This window comes from Sceloporus undulatus, chromosome 1 (genome assembly GCF_019175285.1).
Source record: "Sceloporus undulatus isolate JIND9_A2432 ecotype Alabama chromosome 1, SceUnd_v1.1, whole genome shotgun sequence".
Taxonomy (NCBI): Eukaryota; Metazoa; Chordata; class Lepidosauria; order Squamata; family Phrynosomatidae; genus Sceloporus; species Sceloporus undulatus.
The window spans coordinates 142,255,859-142,271,956 of NC_056522.1; the positions used below are offsets into that span (position 1 = coordinate 142,255,859).

The 16,098-nt window shown below is 39.0% G+C and overlaps 1 protein-coding gene across 2 annotated transcripts in view; it reads left to right on the forward strand.

Annotated features, from left to right (window-relative positions):
• LRRC1 (leucine rich repeat containing 1) overlaps nt 1–9,068 on the forward strand; it is a 96,760-nt gene extending 87,692 nt beyond the window's left edge. For both annotated transcript variants that reach the window (XM_042480013.1, XM_042480020.1), the window contains exons 12-14: nt 796–968; nt 2,054–2,190; nt 6,879–9,068. In XM_042480013.1, coding sequence (XP_042335947.1) covers nt 796–968; nt 2,054–2,190; nt 6,879–7,037 — 469 coding nt within the window. In that variant the 3' untranslated portion in view covers nt 7,038–9,068. The remainder of the gene's footprint in view (nt 1–795; nt 969–2,053; nt 2,191–6,878) is intronic.
• The last annotated feature ends 7,030 nt before the right edge of the window (nt 9,069–16,098 follow it).

The window sequence follows — 16,098 nt, forward strand, 5'->3', positions numbered from 1 at the left end:
GAACTGTAGTCCAGCAGATTCCACAACTATATCATGTTTCATTTCTTCTCTTCTGCTTTACAAAGGGCTAACATCCTTTATGTCTCTCCACCCTGCATTAATACCTGTTTGGATTCCAATTCCCACCATCCCTTACCATTGGTCACAGAGGCTGGAGGTGTTTGAAGGCACAGAATTTCTCCTTGTCGACTAAGGAAGAGGGGAGGGGGATAGCTTGTGTTTAGAGAAATACAGTTTTCAGTACTAAATATTGTACCAATATTGGCTAGAGCTCTGTTCAGGTGTTTCCAGTGCAGGAAAATCAGCATCCTCACCTTTATGGAGGCGTGGAAATGCCTTATTCTGGGCCAAATCCAATCACTAGCCCAAATGAAAGTAGATCTGTTGAATCAATTGGATTTATTTAATTACTGACTTGATAGCCAATAATTAATTTGAGTGGTGTGGACTCAGAGCGGATTCACAGCATTAAAAAACTGTACAATTAAAAACATAGAAAAAAGGACATTAAAAAGGCATTAAATTAGTACAGTATTAAAACAGATAGTTATTAAAAAAATAAAATTCATTTTAAAAAGATAAAACTCTCTCTCTCTCTCTACACACACACACACACACACACACACACACACATATATATATCAGAATGTTTTGAAGTGCTACAATATCCCAGCCTGTCCTGTTATAATTTCTTAAAAGCCTATGTGAACAGGTAGGCCTTAACCTGCCAGTGGAAGGTTAAATGTTTTTTTTTTAAGAATGCCTAGAATTTCTCCTTTTTTCCCCCTCTTCCAGGTTGCTGCATCTCCCCATGTCACTGACTAGCTTGAAGCTGAAAGCATTGTGGTTGTCTGATAATCAGTCCCAGCCTTTGCTTACGTTCCAGACAGACACAGACCCTGAAATAGGAGAAAAAATTTTAACATGTGTTTTACTTCCTCAAATGCCTTCTGAGCCTGATTGCCAAGGTAAATGCAGTAGAGATCATTTCCCTCTATAAGAAAATAGTTTCAGTCAGGATAATGAGAAAATCTCATATACAGTGGACCCTCCACTTTTCCTGGGGTTAGGGGCACAGGACTCCCATGAAAGTGGAAAAGCCGCAAATTAAAAAAAACTTTTTTTTTTAATCTGAGAGAACACCTTTCCAGGGATCTCTAGGTCCTCCAGGGCAATTCTGTGATCATGATCTGCCAGACATTGACCATGAAATTGTGCTGGAGGGCCTACAAATGCCCAGAGAAGTGTTCTCTCTAGGTATCTCAAGGTCCCCCAGCATGACCCTGGTAGAGGTTGACAACAGAATCACACTGGAGGACCTAGAGATATCTAGAGAGAACATATTAATCAAATCTGTGAATAATGAGATCCACAAAAGTCAGACCACAAATGTGGATGTCTGACTGTGATAACATGCAAACATACAAAATATTTTCAATGTATAAATGCCTATGTTTTCAAGAAATTGTAGCTTTGAGGTTAAGTATTATATGGTTTCCAGCAGATGACGAATAAGACAGTTTAATGACTGTCCTACCCCTATAATTTCTGTTCTGAAATGTTACTGAATAAATGTAAATGTTCACCTTTATTTTGGAACAGCTTTTCTGAATGATAGTTTGCTATGCTAAAAGTGTATATAATGCTTACTGCAAGCAATAACATGAGGGTATTGAGTTCTACTTGTAATTGATAACTGTGCTTTGGATATTTTGGACATATATAAATTGCAGCAAAAACAGTCTAAAAGCAGAGGCTATACAAATTCGGTTCCTCAGCCCCTGGATTGACATATGAAGCCACAGTCAAAATTATCCAGTGAAACTATGTCACTGGGTTTGTGGCAAAATGATGTGAATACTCAAGTAAAGATAATAAGCCAACATTCTCAAAGATGACCTCTTCAGTGATTATTGCATGTTGTGAAACAGTTTTCTGTTACTAGTTTTCCTCAAGGTAGAACTTCGACATGTGAATTGTTGAGTATGCAGCAGTACTAACCTCTGAAGTACATATTTCCTGTCTCTCTGCTTCCTATCCAATGTCATAATAGATAACCTGCCCCGATGCGGTGCCCTGGAGAGTTTGGTAAATGAAATGTCAGATGAAACATGGAATGAACGAGCAGTAAACAGAGTCAGTGCAATCCGCTTTTTAGAAGATGAAAAAGATGAAGAGGATAATGAAATGGTATGTTTTTCTTTCCCCTATAAGGCAAATGCAAAAACAGGGTTGTATGTACAGTTTCTTGGACCACTGATCCTTGTAATATTAATATGTATAGTGCTAGCTAATTGTACTGTGCTCCAGTTTTTTAAATACAGGTTGGGTCTCCCTTATCTGAAATGCTTGGGGCCAGAAGTGTTTTGGTTTTTGGATTCCCCCACCCCCCCCAGATTTTGGTGTATTTGCATCTATGCAATGAGATACCTTGCAGATGGAACCCAATTCTGAGCATGACATTCATTTATTTATCATATACACCTCATACACCTAGCCTGAAGGTAATTTTATACACAATTTTAAAAATAATTTTGTGAATGAAACAAAGTTTATGCATATTGAACCATTAGAAGGCAAAGGTGCCACAGTCTCAGCCACCCATATCGGCAATTTCAGATTTTGGAATTCAAGATAAGGGATACTCAACCTGTAGATCACTTCTGAATAGATCACTTTTTCCAGAGTCTCTCCCCACTTTTTAAAGAAACAGCAACACACTGCTGTTTAAACCTATGTGTTACTTCTGTGGCTAGTGTCCTGCCCATTTTGTTTCCTTAAGGGGTCCCTTCAGTTTTGGGGGGAATTCAGGGGCCATGGTGTTTTCTCTTGTCATCTCCTACCCCACTTGATTTTTGTCTCTTCCCCATAATCACTTCCATTGTCCCCCCCTTCATTTCACAATCATTTGCATTAGTACCTGAACATAAGACCCATAAGCCAGCAGGACATGCTCAATTGTCTGTTTAAATGAAGGAAGGAAGGCCTAGTGGGAGCATCTGTCACTGTACTTATGAGACCTCCACTAAAGTATATAACCACTAAAATGAAGTCTCTCTGAAGTGAGCCCTGCCTACGCAATTACTTTTAATCTGTTAGGGGAAAAAAAATAAGGCTTCAGCCACTCAGTCTCCCAAATCACTATAAGTGTGGTACATGTGTTAATTGCATTCACACTCAAGAATGCAAGAGGACACCCAAAGATGTAAATGTGTGTGAAGCAAAGTCTAAACTACACACTAAAGTAGGAATGGGCAAAATGCATTTCACCAGACGTTGTTGGCCTACAAATCCCAACAGTCCACCCTATTGGCTGTGTTAGGTAAGACTAATGGGAACTGTAGCCCAACAATACTAGGAGAGATACACACATTGTCCATTCCTACAAAAAAGAAAGAGATCTAAATACTCTAAAGGTATCAGATCCCATCTGATCTTGAAAGTTAAGCAGGGCCAGCCCTGGTTAGTATTTGGATGGGAGACTGTCAACAAATACCAGGTGCTGTAGGTTTGCTTCAGAAGGAATTGGAAAAACTACCTCTGAATATTCCTTGCCTACGAAACCCCTATGAAATTCATCACAAGTCAGCAAGTGACTTGAAGGTGTATAGACATACACATAAATGCACACACTAAAACAGTAGTCTTGCTTTGAAAAGTGATTACCATAAAGGCAAAATGTATCCTGTCCGCCCTACAAACCCGTAAACCTGTGCTACATTAGTTCTCATACAATTTGACCAATCATTCCCTAACCAGTAAGTCTGCAGAAAACATTGTATTAAAAATGCTTCTGTGAAGCCCTTATAATTGCTGTGACTTGCTTAATATTATAGTTCCATGGTGGCAAACTTGTGGCACACGTGCCCTCTGGCACACAAAGCCATCTCTGAGGGCATGCAACCTGGAATGAAACCCCAGCGCAATAGAGAGGGAGGCCCAAGAACGCAGCTCCATTTTTTGTGTCTGTGGAAATGGTGTGCTCTGGGTAATGTAGCCAGTGGTAGCAATCCTCACTCCCATTTTGCAATACATTTCTCCACTGACTACATTACTCAGAACACATTGCAAAACGGGAGTGAGGATCACTACTACTGATGACATTAATCATAGCACACCACTTACAGACACACACAAACACACACACACACAAACACACAGGAGCTGTAAGGTGAAACTATCATGGGGTTTTCTTGGCAAGTTTCATCAAAGGGGTTTTTGCTGAGGCTGAGAGAGTGTGCCTTGGGTGTGTGTATGTGTGTTTGGGTGTGTGCCTTCAGGTCATTCCTAGTAACCCTAAGGTCATAACTTCAGCAAGCTGGTAGCCACCAAGTAAACACAGAAGTTCAGTTTACTTTTATTAGGACTAATTGTACACCTGGAGAACAGAGTTCGATTCTCAGCTTCAACCATAAAACCCAGTAGATGACCTTGGGCAAGTCACACTATCTCAGCCTCAGAGGATGGCAATGGCAACCCTCTCTGCAGAAACTTGCCAAGAATACCCCATGATAGGTTTGCCTTTGGAAACAATTTGAAGGCATTCAACAACAATTGTACAACCTGCAGTATAGATCACATATTCACAGCCCAAGTCAAGCTTTCATATGAAAATTTCTTTAAAAAGAAACATCTCTTACAGCATCATGTGTCAGAGGACAAATTAAAACACAAGAAAAGGCATGTTAAAGAATAAATTTACATGTGTTTAATTCCATTTAGAAAATACACTGGCCTGATACAGACAGGCCAAAATAAAGTTGCTTCGAGTCACTTTGAAGGTATGGTGTTTCAATGATGTATGCATCCTAAGATTCTAGAAGCTGCACCAAAGCTGCTTTGGTGCAGCTTCCAGACTCTTAGGACACATTCATCATTAAAACACCATCCCTCCAAAGTGACCTGAAGCAGCTTTATTTTGGCCTGTCTGTATAGGGCCTTTGTTTCAGGTAGTTTGCCACCACCATCATATGCACCAGTGTATTTTTACTTAGTCTTTAAATCTCTGCTAATGCTGGGGATGACCCCTGAGTTTAAAGAAGATGCTGGCCACATGAGACATAATGTACCTAAGTTTGAGTTGCTGGTGTGTGTATATCGTACATGCATCGCATACCGGTTGGACCAGACCCCTCATAACTCACTCATTTGAGAGCATAGAAAACAGAAAACTTGCCACTGCCTTACTTCACATAGTTTTATTCTTCACAACCAACAAAAATTTAAAATCCAATATGAGTATATAACTAATGGCAGCTGCCATGTGTCAGAATGGTGGTGTTTACTTTTCCACTTTTTAAAGCATTGATATATTTCATATATACAATATCTAATGTTTATGCATCCAAGTCTCTTGAATTTTCACAAAAAGCTCTGGTTATGTTTGGGCACATATCTACTACCATCCTTCCCCAGATTACACACTTTAAAGTTTTGAAGAGTAGATGTATGCATGCACCCCATGTTTAAATGTACATCTTTAGACATTAATATTAACCACATCACTATAAAAAGCATGAAGTGACTTGAACTATTACATATGATTCGTAGAGCTAAACACAGAGCCTAACCATTTTGAAAAGCACATGAACTTCATTGTATCAAATGATGCCTCACTTTCATGATGGGTACTGAATCATCATGAAGGTTGAAGATGTGGAGCAATATTATTTAACTCCAGCCAACATCCCTCCTTCTTCCTATAAGAGCAGACACCATATTAATAGACAGACCTCTTTCTGAAAGGTTTCTATTTCAGGAGCAATGTGTCATTGTGATGGATCAGATATACAGTGAAGTAAGGGTGACTTGATTATTTCTTGGGACCACTCCTTTGATATTTTTTTGGTGAAACAGGAATAATAAACTCCAGAAGATGGAAGAATAGATAACCATATAAAACTTGTTAATTAAAATAGCCAGTTAGTGGGAAATATAGAGGGAGAGACCTCTACAAAAATTTACACTGGGAATCTTTTTTGTGGATTACTAGTACAGTATGGTGGGTCCTAAATTGAACTTGATTCATATGGAAATCATTGGGACAAGTTAGTAATGACTTAAAACCCAATGGGTTCCACTAAGTGTGGCTTAACATAATGTGGATCTAAGCTCATGCTGAGCCAGTGTGGTTTAGTGGTCTGCTTGTTGGACTAGGCCTGCTGCCACACTGCAGAAATAAAACAATTAGACACCACTTTAACTGCCATGGCTCAATGCTATGAAGATCTGGGATTTATAGTTTTGTGAGATATTTAATCTTCCCTGTTAGAGAGCTCTGGTGCTCCACCAAACAATAAATCCCAGCTTCCATAGGATTGAGCCGTGGAAGGTAAAGAAGTGTTAAACTTCAGTGTGGCAGCAGCCTAGGACTCTGAGAGACCAGGATCTGAATCTCTTCTCAATCATGGAAATTCAGCCTAAGAGGAAGGCTATTGCATACCTACTCTGAATAAATCTGGCCAAGAAACCCCTATGATAGGGGCTCCATAAGTCAGCGTCAACTTGGAAACATATAATAAGCTGATGTTAACTTCCATATAAGTGATCTGTAGGAGAATCATGAGCTTTGCTTTATTCCAGCTGTGCTTACAGCCTTCCATTTGGTATATTTTGCTCTTTGTATCATGGCTAGCACCTCTCAAGGGGTTATGTCTTGGACAATTCTTGGGACAAAGAAACCAAATTGGCTGCCCAGGAGACCATTACATAAACTTCCTGTCATGTTTCTTGATAGAGAAAGCTACTGTGAAAAAGATGACACCATCTCTTTATATTTCATGAGAACCCTAATAATTGGTGTTCAAGCTAATCCTGGAAAAGCATTCAAACACAGGAAGGTACAAAACAAAATTATTTACTCCACTGTTTGTTTTTAGCGGACACTTCTAAGGCGAGCCACTCCACACCCTGGGGAATTAAAGAACATGAAAAAGACAGTGGAGAATTTACGGAATGATATGAATGCTGCTAAAGGACTGGATTCAAACAAAAATGAGGTCAATAATGCCAATGACAGAGTGACCACTTCTGTGTAGAGGTTCACGTCCTCCAAGTTTTTGCCTCCTGTGTCTTTCCCCTGCTGTCGAATCGTTACTGTTGCATCCTGGGAATATCATTCAATCAACTCATGTTTTTTACCAGAAATTCGACTCATCTCGTCCTTGTGTCATTTCTTTGGAAGGTGCTTCTCATTGGAAGAAAAGTGCCTTATTTCAGCCCGAGCATTTGAACACATGTGTGCACTGAGAAATACCTCCTACAGTTTTGTTCTTTGCTTGCGCAACTGTTGTTTGTTTGCTGGTGAATTGTTCCCATAATTTCCTGCATTACCATTTTAGTAGATTTTAAAGGTCTTTGTTTGTTTTTTAACCTAGGGGAATATACTACAATCATGCATCTCTTTTACACAGGGGAGTTGTCTGCTATTTTGTTGCGGGGGGCGGGTTGCCCATAAGGCTTTGGGGTATTTATATATGGCCCTATTTGACCTATGATGAAAAAAGTAGTAGTTATACAGAGAACTGATACTTTTTTTTTACCTCTCTGGCAGCTCAGATGGTGTAAATTTTATAAGTTTGTATAGAAGTTTCATAACAAAAAATGATGTATTTCATTTTTTAAAAAAGAAATTTTAAACGGTACATTTTACTATTTGTGCAGGATGAATTTACAAGGAGATTCACGTTTGTCATATCTATATGTGCCTTAATGCCACCTAAATCAGGTTATACAGTGATTTAGGAATGGTGAGATTAGTTGAAAGAAGGGTGACTTTCCTTAGATGACTACCTTGAAAACAATTAACTTTTAACTTCCCTTTGCAAAAATTCACGTTTATTTTAGAAGAAGTATCTTCATTCTACTGTGGTGATGACACTAAGAAGCGTAGATTGCCACTGCCTTATTGTACAATGCACTCACACACTTTTTCAGAAGAAGACTGTCCTTGGAGACATTGTTCTAGCTGCAGCAGCGTTTGCAGTAACTAGACTTTCAGGTGCCTACTTTTGTATGTGCCATGTGTAAACAAAATTGAACAAAATGCACAACAGCAAGTGTGTAAAGTTATGAAAAATGAATGTTATGTACTATATGGGCATGATATTCTGAAACAGACTTGGAAGGTTTTATATCCATAAAACCTAATAAAACACTAAAAAAAATCATTTAGTGGCTCAATAACATTTTATTCTAGTACTAAAATTGCTACTAAGCTTTACCTATTATTTAATTAGAGTTCTGTTTTCATGTTAACTGCTACTTGATGTTAATTCCAAATATTGCTTATAAATGTGACACATTTGTTTGTTCTGAAATGTAAGCAGCAGAGGATGATACCAAATATTAATTTACCAGATGCCAGTTCTTTGAGTCTCCAATAGAACAGTGCTGTTTTGCAAGCTGTTAGTTCTAGCAACCTCACCAAAGAATGGATGAAAGTACAGCCCACCTCCGAAACGAGACTTAAATTATTGTCTTTGAGGCATGCATGTTCTGTGATTTTGGTTGTGATATATGAAGAATTGACCCACAGCTGTTCAACAGACAATTGGAAGACCTTGACAATATAAAGTGTAGAAACCTGGAAGCAGCCAGACTACCCCTGCATTTTGTAACATACTTCTGAAAGATAACCCAGCTGAAAAAAAGTATTTCTGGAACATTTATTTAAATCTTTGGGGGGGGGGGGGAGAATCAGTAAAAGATGCATGTGTGCATGCACTATAATTGCAGTTCAGGGAAAAATACAGAACACTCCTCATATCTAATATGGATCTCTCCCCCAATCAGATGTAATAGGAATGAGGGTATATAGGGGAAATGAAAGTACAATTATTTTTTCTGTAGATTTTGGTCCATATAATATTTATTTTGCTATTTGTGGAAAAACCTGTATGTTCTATTAAAAGATCTGTTTGCTTTCATGTGCCATATGTTCTACTGGAGAAGCAGCTTTCAGACATCAGAACTGTCTTAATTAAGAAGAGAGATTTCCACAAAGGGCCTGTTTTCTCACTGCTAGCTTTTTTTTCTTAAATAAAAAGATAAAATCCATTTAAGAGAGATTTAATAGGTTCTTTGCCATTTTTTTTACTATGACAGCACCACAATTAGGTCTGCATCTTTGAAGTGTATGTATGGCAAGGCTTTTAATTTCAATTGGATTCACAGGGGCGGCTCACCCTCATGCATACACGATACATAGATATATGCCCTGACTGTATTCAGACATACTGGCTTGGATCCCAGAATGAGTAAAGGACACTGATGAGGAATATTTCCTGGCCTTTCTTTTACCCAACAGTTTTGCATAATCTGCTTCTTATTGTTCAAGGAGAGGCTCCTGAATCTCCTAGACAGATTGGTGGCTGAACAGGAGGGGATAAAGAGGTGGGAACTTTTGCTTCTGTGAACTTTCTTCAGCTAGAATATAAGCCATTTTGTTTGACAAAGTATGGAAGTTTAGCCTTTGAAGTCTCATTATCTCATGATTAAGTAGTGATCCATGTATATGTCTGTGAACTATCATAGTAAGGGAACACTTTATGAGATCAGTGAGTTTGGTTGCTCAGTGGCTAAATTTGTTTGTGTTAGCGCTTGTTCATAGATCGTATCTCCATGGTGCTCCTATGTGACACACACAACCCAAAAATTGCTATTTGCTTTTTAAAATAAAATGATTGGTCCCTCATAGTGATAGTGTTCAATCTTACCTTCAAATGTGGGTACCATTGAATGGCTGCTTCCCAGTTCAACACCGTGTTGTGTTCTGAGCAGTACGTTTCTGCCAGACGAGTGCAAGCTGGGCTTCCTCCTCTTGTAAATGGAGTTACTATGTGTAATTTAAGAGTTATCCTTCCCCATATTGAACTACATTTGCTTCAAAGTTGGACACACACACAATGGAGAATGATGAGTAAGTTGCATTTCTTCTTTCCTTGCTTTTCTTATAATACCATGTGGGCTACTAGCAGAGTTTGAAACAGCAGAAGGTATCAGTCTGATATTGGATGATACAGTAGCATCAAGAAAAGAGAAAACCTGTTGCTTGTGGTCTGTGTCTACCCAGTGTGTATTTCTGTCCTAATCTATTTCATCCACCAGTGCCTTTCCCTTCCTGTTTCAGTGGCAGTCAAAAAGGTAGGGTGGGCCAATGCAATGAGATACCACACCATGGGTAAGTATTTCCAAGTAGCTTAAGGGAGAAAGGGGATATACAACACAGTGATGCAATGTCTTTCTATGTAATCTCATTAGTCTTGTAATGTGTTGTTCTGCCCTTAGGGAACCTAGATTTCTGTATTTGATTCAAAAGGGAAATTCTGATCTCTCATTTATTTTTGGCAGAGCTGTAGCCAGCTTTCACTCTAATGATCTATGAGGTATTGTGTGTGATGGATTCAAAAATGAAGGCAATCCAGAACAGAAAAGACATTAGAATATCGCATCATATCAGTGTCTATTATCTGAATCTCAAGACGTGCAGATTTCATGCTCTTTTCTTCAAGCAAATGAATGGCGGGAACAGTGATTAGTACCTTTTGCTTTCCAAGCCACTTGCATAAACTTTGCTTATTATTGAGTAAATTTGAAACCCAAACTGACAGAAGCTACACTCTTTCAGGGTCTGTGCTTCAGCTGCTATGCTTGAGTTTATCTTGCACATTTTCTTCTTACACAGGGGTATCAAATGAAGCACTACTTTGTAAACACATGCACCTCATTTCATTCCATCTAAACACTACCCAAGTGCTAGAACCATTTAAGCAGCCTTGAGTGAACAAATTCTCCATACACAAACTTTTTTAATGTCATGGGCCTTTGTTATCTGCTGGGGTTTGGTTCCAGGACCCCTCATGGATAACAAAATCAATGGCTGCTCAAGATTCATTGAATACAGTGACAGTAAAATGGTGTCCCTTATATAAAATGGCAAAATCAAGCTTTCCTTTTTGCAATTTATATTTGATTAAAAAAATTAAAGTCATAAATCCATGGATAAAGAAGCCATGGACACACAGGGCTGACTGTATCAATACAACAGCTCAAAAATGTGATGCTAAAATCATACAAATGTGAAGTTAGCATCTATGAACAATGGGAAAGGAAAGGTCATCTGATCATGTGAATTAACCCTGAATCTATAGTCTTTTAACACTTTGTCCACTCCCTGTTTTGGCAAAATAAGCATGAAAGGCATGCCATGATCAACATATGTTAAAAGTTGGGAGCCAAGGCTGTCTCTTTCCTATGCTATTTTGGTACTTCTGTTTTGTTAGGTTATTTCACACCATGCCTACGGCTCACGAGCCTGAAAACAAAGATTTTAAAGACATCCTTAATGTGTAACAGAAGTGAATGTGTTACATAACTAGATGCTGAGTGTATGGAATAGCCAACATATTTTAACATCCATTTTCTACAGCTAGTGCCATGCTTTTTTCCTCTTGAAGTCCATCTTAATGTGATTTTCAAAGTGAATGTAACTTACGTAATGTTTGTTTCTACAATATGCCTCAATACTGTGCTGACAATGTTTGGGTTTGTGGGGTGATAAGAATATTTTCTGTCACTAAGTAGAAGCAGTGTGTTGTGAATGAGGCCAAGCCTGAATATCAGGAATTGGTCGGCTGTGAGTATGTTTATCTGTTTATGCAGGCAAGGCTCCAGACAACCATGTTCAAGGCAAATGCCCTGGGATGTTCTTCCCATTAGGTAGAGAAACAGCAACTTTATAGCTGATTTTGAGTGTCATAAAAAGAGACCACATTGTGTGTGTGGTGTTTCTTTTAAACAACTTCCAAAATCTCCCAACTAGCATGGCTGTGCTCTTGGCAGCTGAGAGGTTCTACAAGTTATCATCCAAAATAACAGCAACAAAACAACAACAACCATTTCTCCAAAAGGTAGCATGGGTGCCAATATGGGTAAAGCACAACTTTCGGCAACAGAATGTCTTCAAAATTACCATAGCAGTGTCAAGATTTGCTGTGCAGTGGATGCCCATACTTTTAGATGTTGACAAGTGTCCCAACATGTTAAATCAAGGATTGGCAAAATGCATTCCAGCAGATGTTGGATTAACTCCCCTGAGGCCTAGTCAGCATAGTCAATAGTGAGGAATGCTGGGGATTGTAGTCTAGCAGGGCTATGTGCTGTTAAAGATTATTTTTTAAGTACAAGGATATCGTGTGAGTCACACATCTATTAAGTCACACATTGCTGACATTTCACAGCACAGGTCTGAACAACCACTCTAGATATTGGCAACAACAGAAAGTCCCATGAGTGGACATGGACAAATTTATTGCAGCACAAAGACCAGTAGTTTCATGGTTACTGTAGTCGACTTTCTCAGATGCATCTGAGGTGTTTTAAAAAACTTGGGCTCTGCTCTTTAGGGAAGAGTAGAATATATAAATAAAATAGATCATTTTCTCCATCCCCCAATTTGAGCATATTCAAATGCATCTTCAAAGGTGGAAGTACTGATCCTTGTCATTCAAACTTGTCCTTTTAGCTCTGCTAGTTATACAGTGTAAACTACTAGACTTTTCTTCCTTCCTGACACAAGATGAAGCATTACTAGTGAGGCACTACTAGCCTTCTTTCATCTGCTAGGCACTGTTCCTCTGACTGAAGATTGTATTGTCTCCATCAGGTTATGAATATTGAGGTCCATATTTTATTCACACTCTTAGATTGATGGGAAGAGCTACAGCTGAATGGGATTGCACAGGTTTTGCATACAAAAAGTCCTGCGTTCAGCTCCATCATCTCTAGGTAAAGCTGAAATCTCAGAGAGCCACTGCTACTCAATGTAGACAAATTCCAGAAAGCAACAGAATCCCTCGCCATGGTTGCTAGAGATGTTGAGAGTTTCAGCCCACCAATATCTGGAGGGCCACATATTACTCACTACTGGTATAGGCTGCATCTGCACTGCAGAAATAATGCAGTTTGGCACCACTTTAACTGCCATGACTCAATGTTATAGAACTCGGGGGTATGTAGTTTTGTGAAATTTTAGCCACCTCTGTTATAGAGTTCTGGTGCAACAACAAACTAAAATCCCATAATTCCAGAGCGCTGAGCCATAGAAGTTTAAAGTGTTGTCAAACTGCATTATTTTTGTAGTGCAGATGCAGCTGTAGGCAATAATGACCGGGTTCGATGAAGAACCTTAGGAAAAGACAGCCTCCTTTGTCCCTACAGTGTGGAGACACATAATTTTATCTTGCCTTCTCCACTCAATACAGGGGAATACAGACTAGTATCTTCTGACTTTCTATACTGTGTAGTTAAGCACTTTGTAAATGGGTTGGCCTTTATTTACTGTGAGGCCAAAAGTCTGTGTTTTGTTAAGGATGCTGAAGAGCGGAAGTCTTTATGCTAGAAAGGAGCATCATTGCTCTGTTGTGCTACTCTATCTTTCTACAGGGCCACTAGATTGCAGTGTTCAACAAGTGTAGTGATGACAGTTGAGATTTGGAAAGAGGACATGGAAAACTAGTTCATTTGATTTTGAAACCTATTCTGGAAAACCAAAGATATTATGTGCTAGAAACCACTAGATGGTGCCATTGCAGACAGAAATGCCAGAAGCTCATTTAATAATGTAGAATACTTCACTCAAGGAAGTTAGTTGTAAATCTGAGCCAATCTTTGTTAAAGACAATGTTACACCTATTGGCTTGTCATATCTAGTCATGAGTTCGATGATTGCCTGTTATCTGTCTAGTTTTTTCTATGCTGATAAAAAGCTATGGCTGTTGCTATAAATTTATTATGTAGCCGACCTCTTTCCAAGAGCTATGGGAAGATGGATAAAAAGAAAGAAATTCAGGACAATATTAAGGAAAAAGACAAATTCAGGATAATATTAAGAGCTCCCTCCATCTTATTATTCTCTCTTAGTAAGTTAGACATTTCAGGACATATTAATTTTTTAGGCTATATTTTATATCAAATTTCAGTTAAATGCCACATATCCAAGATAAAATATAGTCTAAAAATAATATGTCCTGAAATGTCTAACTTACTAAGAGAGAATAATAAGCTGGAGTGAGATCATAGTACTGTCCTGAATTTGTCTGTGCATTTCCAAATGTTCTTGTGATGAAGCCATCATTGGCACCTCTCAAACAAGGGGTATCACTAGAGATATGTGGGTTCTGTGGGTAGTAGTGAGTGACATCCTAAGGGGGGGGGTTAATACCACTGCTTATCAAATGTTTGCCTTTTTGGCAGAAATGGCAATGGCATCCTTTTAATGCCCTGGAGCTCAGTGGAGGAGAAGGCGTAACTGGGACGAGGCTCGATGGGTGGAGAAAGGAGAGAGCTCAGGTTTTTAATTTTTTAAAACTAAAATTTTCTTTAAAAGCATCATGTTATTAACTTTAATAACATGAAATTATATACATGGGAACACATTCAGGCTGTATGCATAATATTGTAATTTAAAGGTATAATTTTAATTTTACTAGTTGTTTTTGTCACAGCTGTTGCCATTACATTCAGTGTTATACTGGAATTATGGTTTACGGGTACAAAATGATTAAGGATTCTGTATGGTGCGATATGGGAAGAGGTCAATGCGGGAGTGACACCATGAGTTACCACTTTGAGTAACACCAACCCTAGTGACGCCACGGCTCTCAAGATCAAAATATTGTTAAAAAGGTGTTCATACATTACCTTAGAACAGTGTTTCCTAAACTTTAGTCCTCCAGAATTTTTGGACTTCAGCTCCCAGAATTCCTGTTTGTTGGCCAAACTGGCTAGGCCTTCTGGAAGTTGGAAGTGCAAAGCATCTAGAGAACCAGAATTTGGGAAACACTGCCTTGGAAGGACAAAATGGAAGGACATGCATGTTTGGGGCTCAAGTTGTACAGGGCTTTCTAAAGATGAAAACAACAACAACAACTCTCCACCAAGTTAAATTGTTCCTGAAATGCCTTCTCTTTGCCACATGTTTTTGATGGCTTGCATGTCCCAGACAGCCATTAAGGGTGTCTGAAGCTACAGTCTGATGTCCTACAGTAGTTCATAGGTCTTCAGGTTGTAGAGATGTTCAGAGGCAAATTTGTTTTCATTTCAAATAACTAAGCAGTTCTTTTTCTCTAATAGCTCCAACTCCATAAGCCTAATAAAAGTCAAATAAATCTGTAAAGGAGCTGAACTATATTGCAACAAGCTTTGCCTTGAACTAACAATCTTAGCCACCTATACAGTTTAATTAATAATAGTAATAGTAATAATTATAGTAATAATAAATTTATTCATATCCCGCTTCTCCAGAAGATTGAAGCAGCTAACACTAAAAACATCCATAAAATACAATTGACTATTACCATTATATCCCAAGCCCTCCCTAACCCCTTCAATTGCCAGTAACAGCCAGAATTGAAGCCCAAACTGGCTAAGGACAATCCTCTGTTTGAAAGTGTCCACTCTTTGAAGGACTCTCCTAACCAACCCCAACAAGACTGGAGAGGAAGGGGCAGGGAATCCCCTCAGGATTTTATTCCAAACTTCAAAGCATCCCTCCAAGGTGCAGAAGACATTTTAGAGATAAATTCTGCCATGTCACTGACCGAATGGCATGGAATCCATGGGAGAGCAGAAGTCACAAAGTGGTCATCAATGGCCAGCACATGGGTAGCAGACTGAGGAGGATCATAGTCTTCTCTACTATGGTGGGAGGCCTCCTATTTCCCAAGAAATCAGAATAGGTAAATGCATTGGAATGGAACTGCCCCCCCCCCCACTCCGCTGCTTCTCCATAAGGCTGCAAGGATCTTCCAGGAGGCAATTTCAGTTTATGCAGAAAGCACCCTGCTTTTATGGGCCTGCAGAGCTCGGGAATTATAGGGGTAGTGCAAATCTTTCCAAACCAGTGTGATTTTGTGGTATTGTTTCACTGTTTGATGGCAATTTTTGAGATGAATTTTTAAAGCTTTGTGGGTCTTCTGGCAGGACACTCCCTGTCCATATTTAATTGCAGTAATTCTTTCTAGATTTGCAGCTCTACCTAGTCATTTGTATTTCCACATCTGATGAAAATCTATGTGTTCTCTTTTTGTGTCCCCCTCC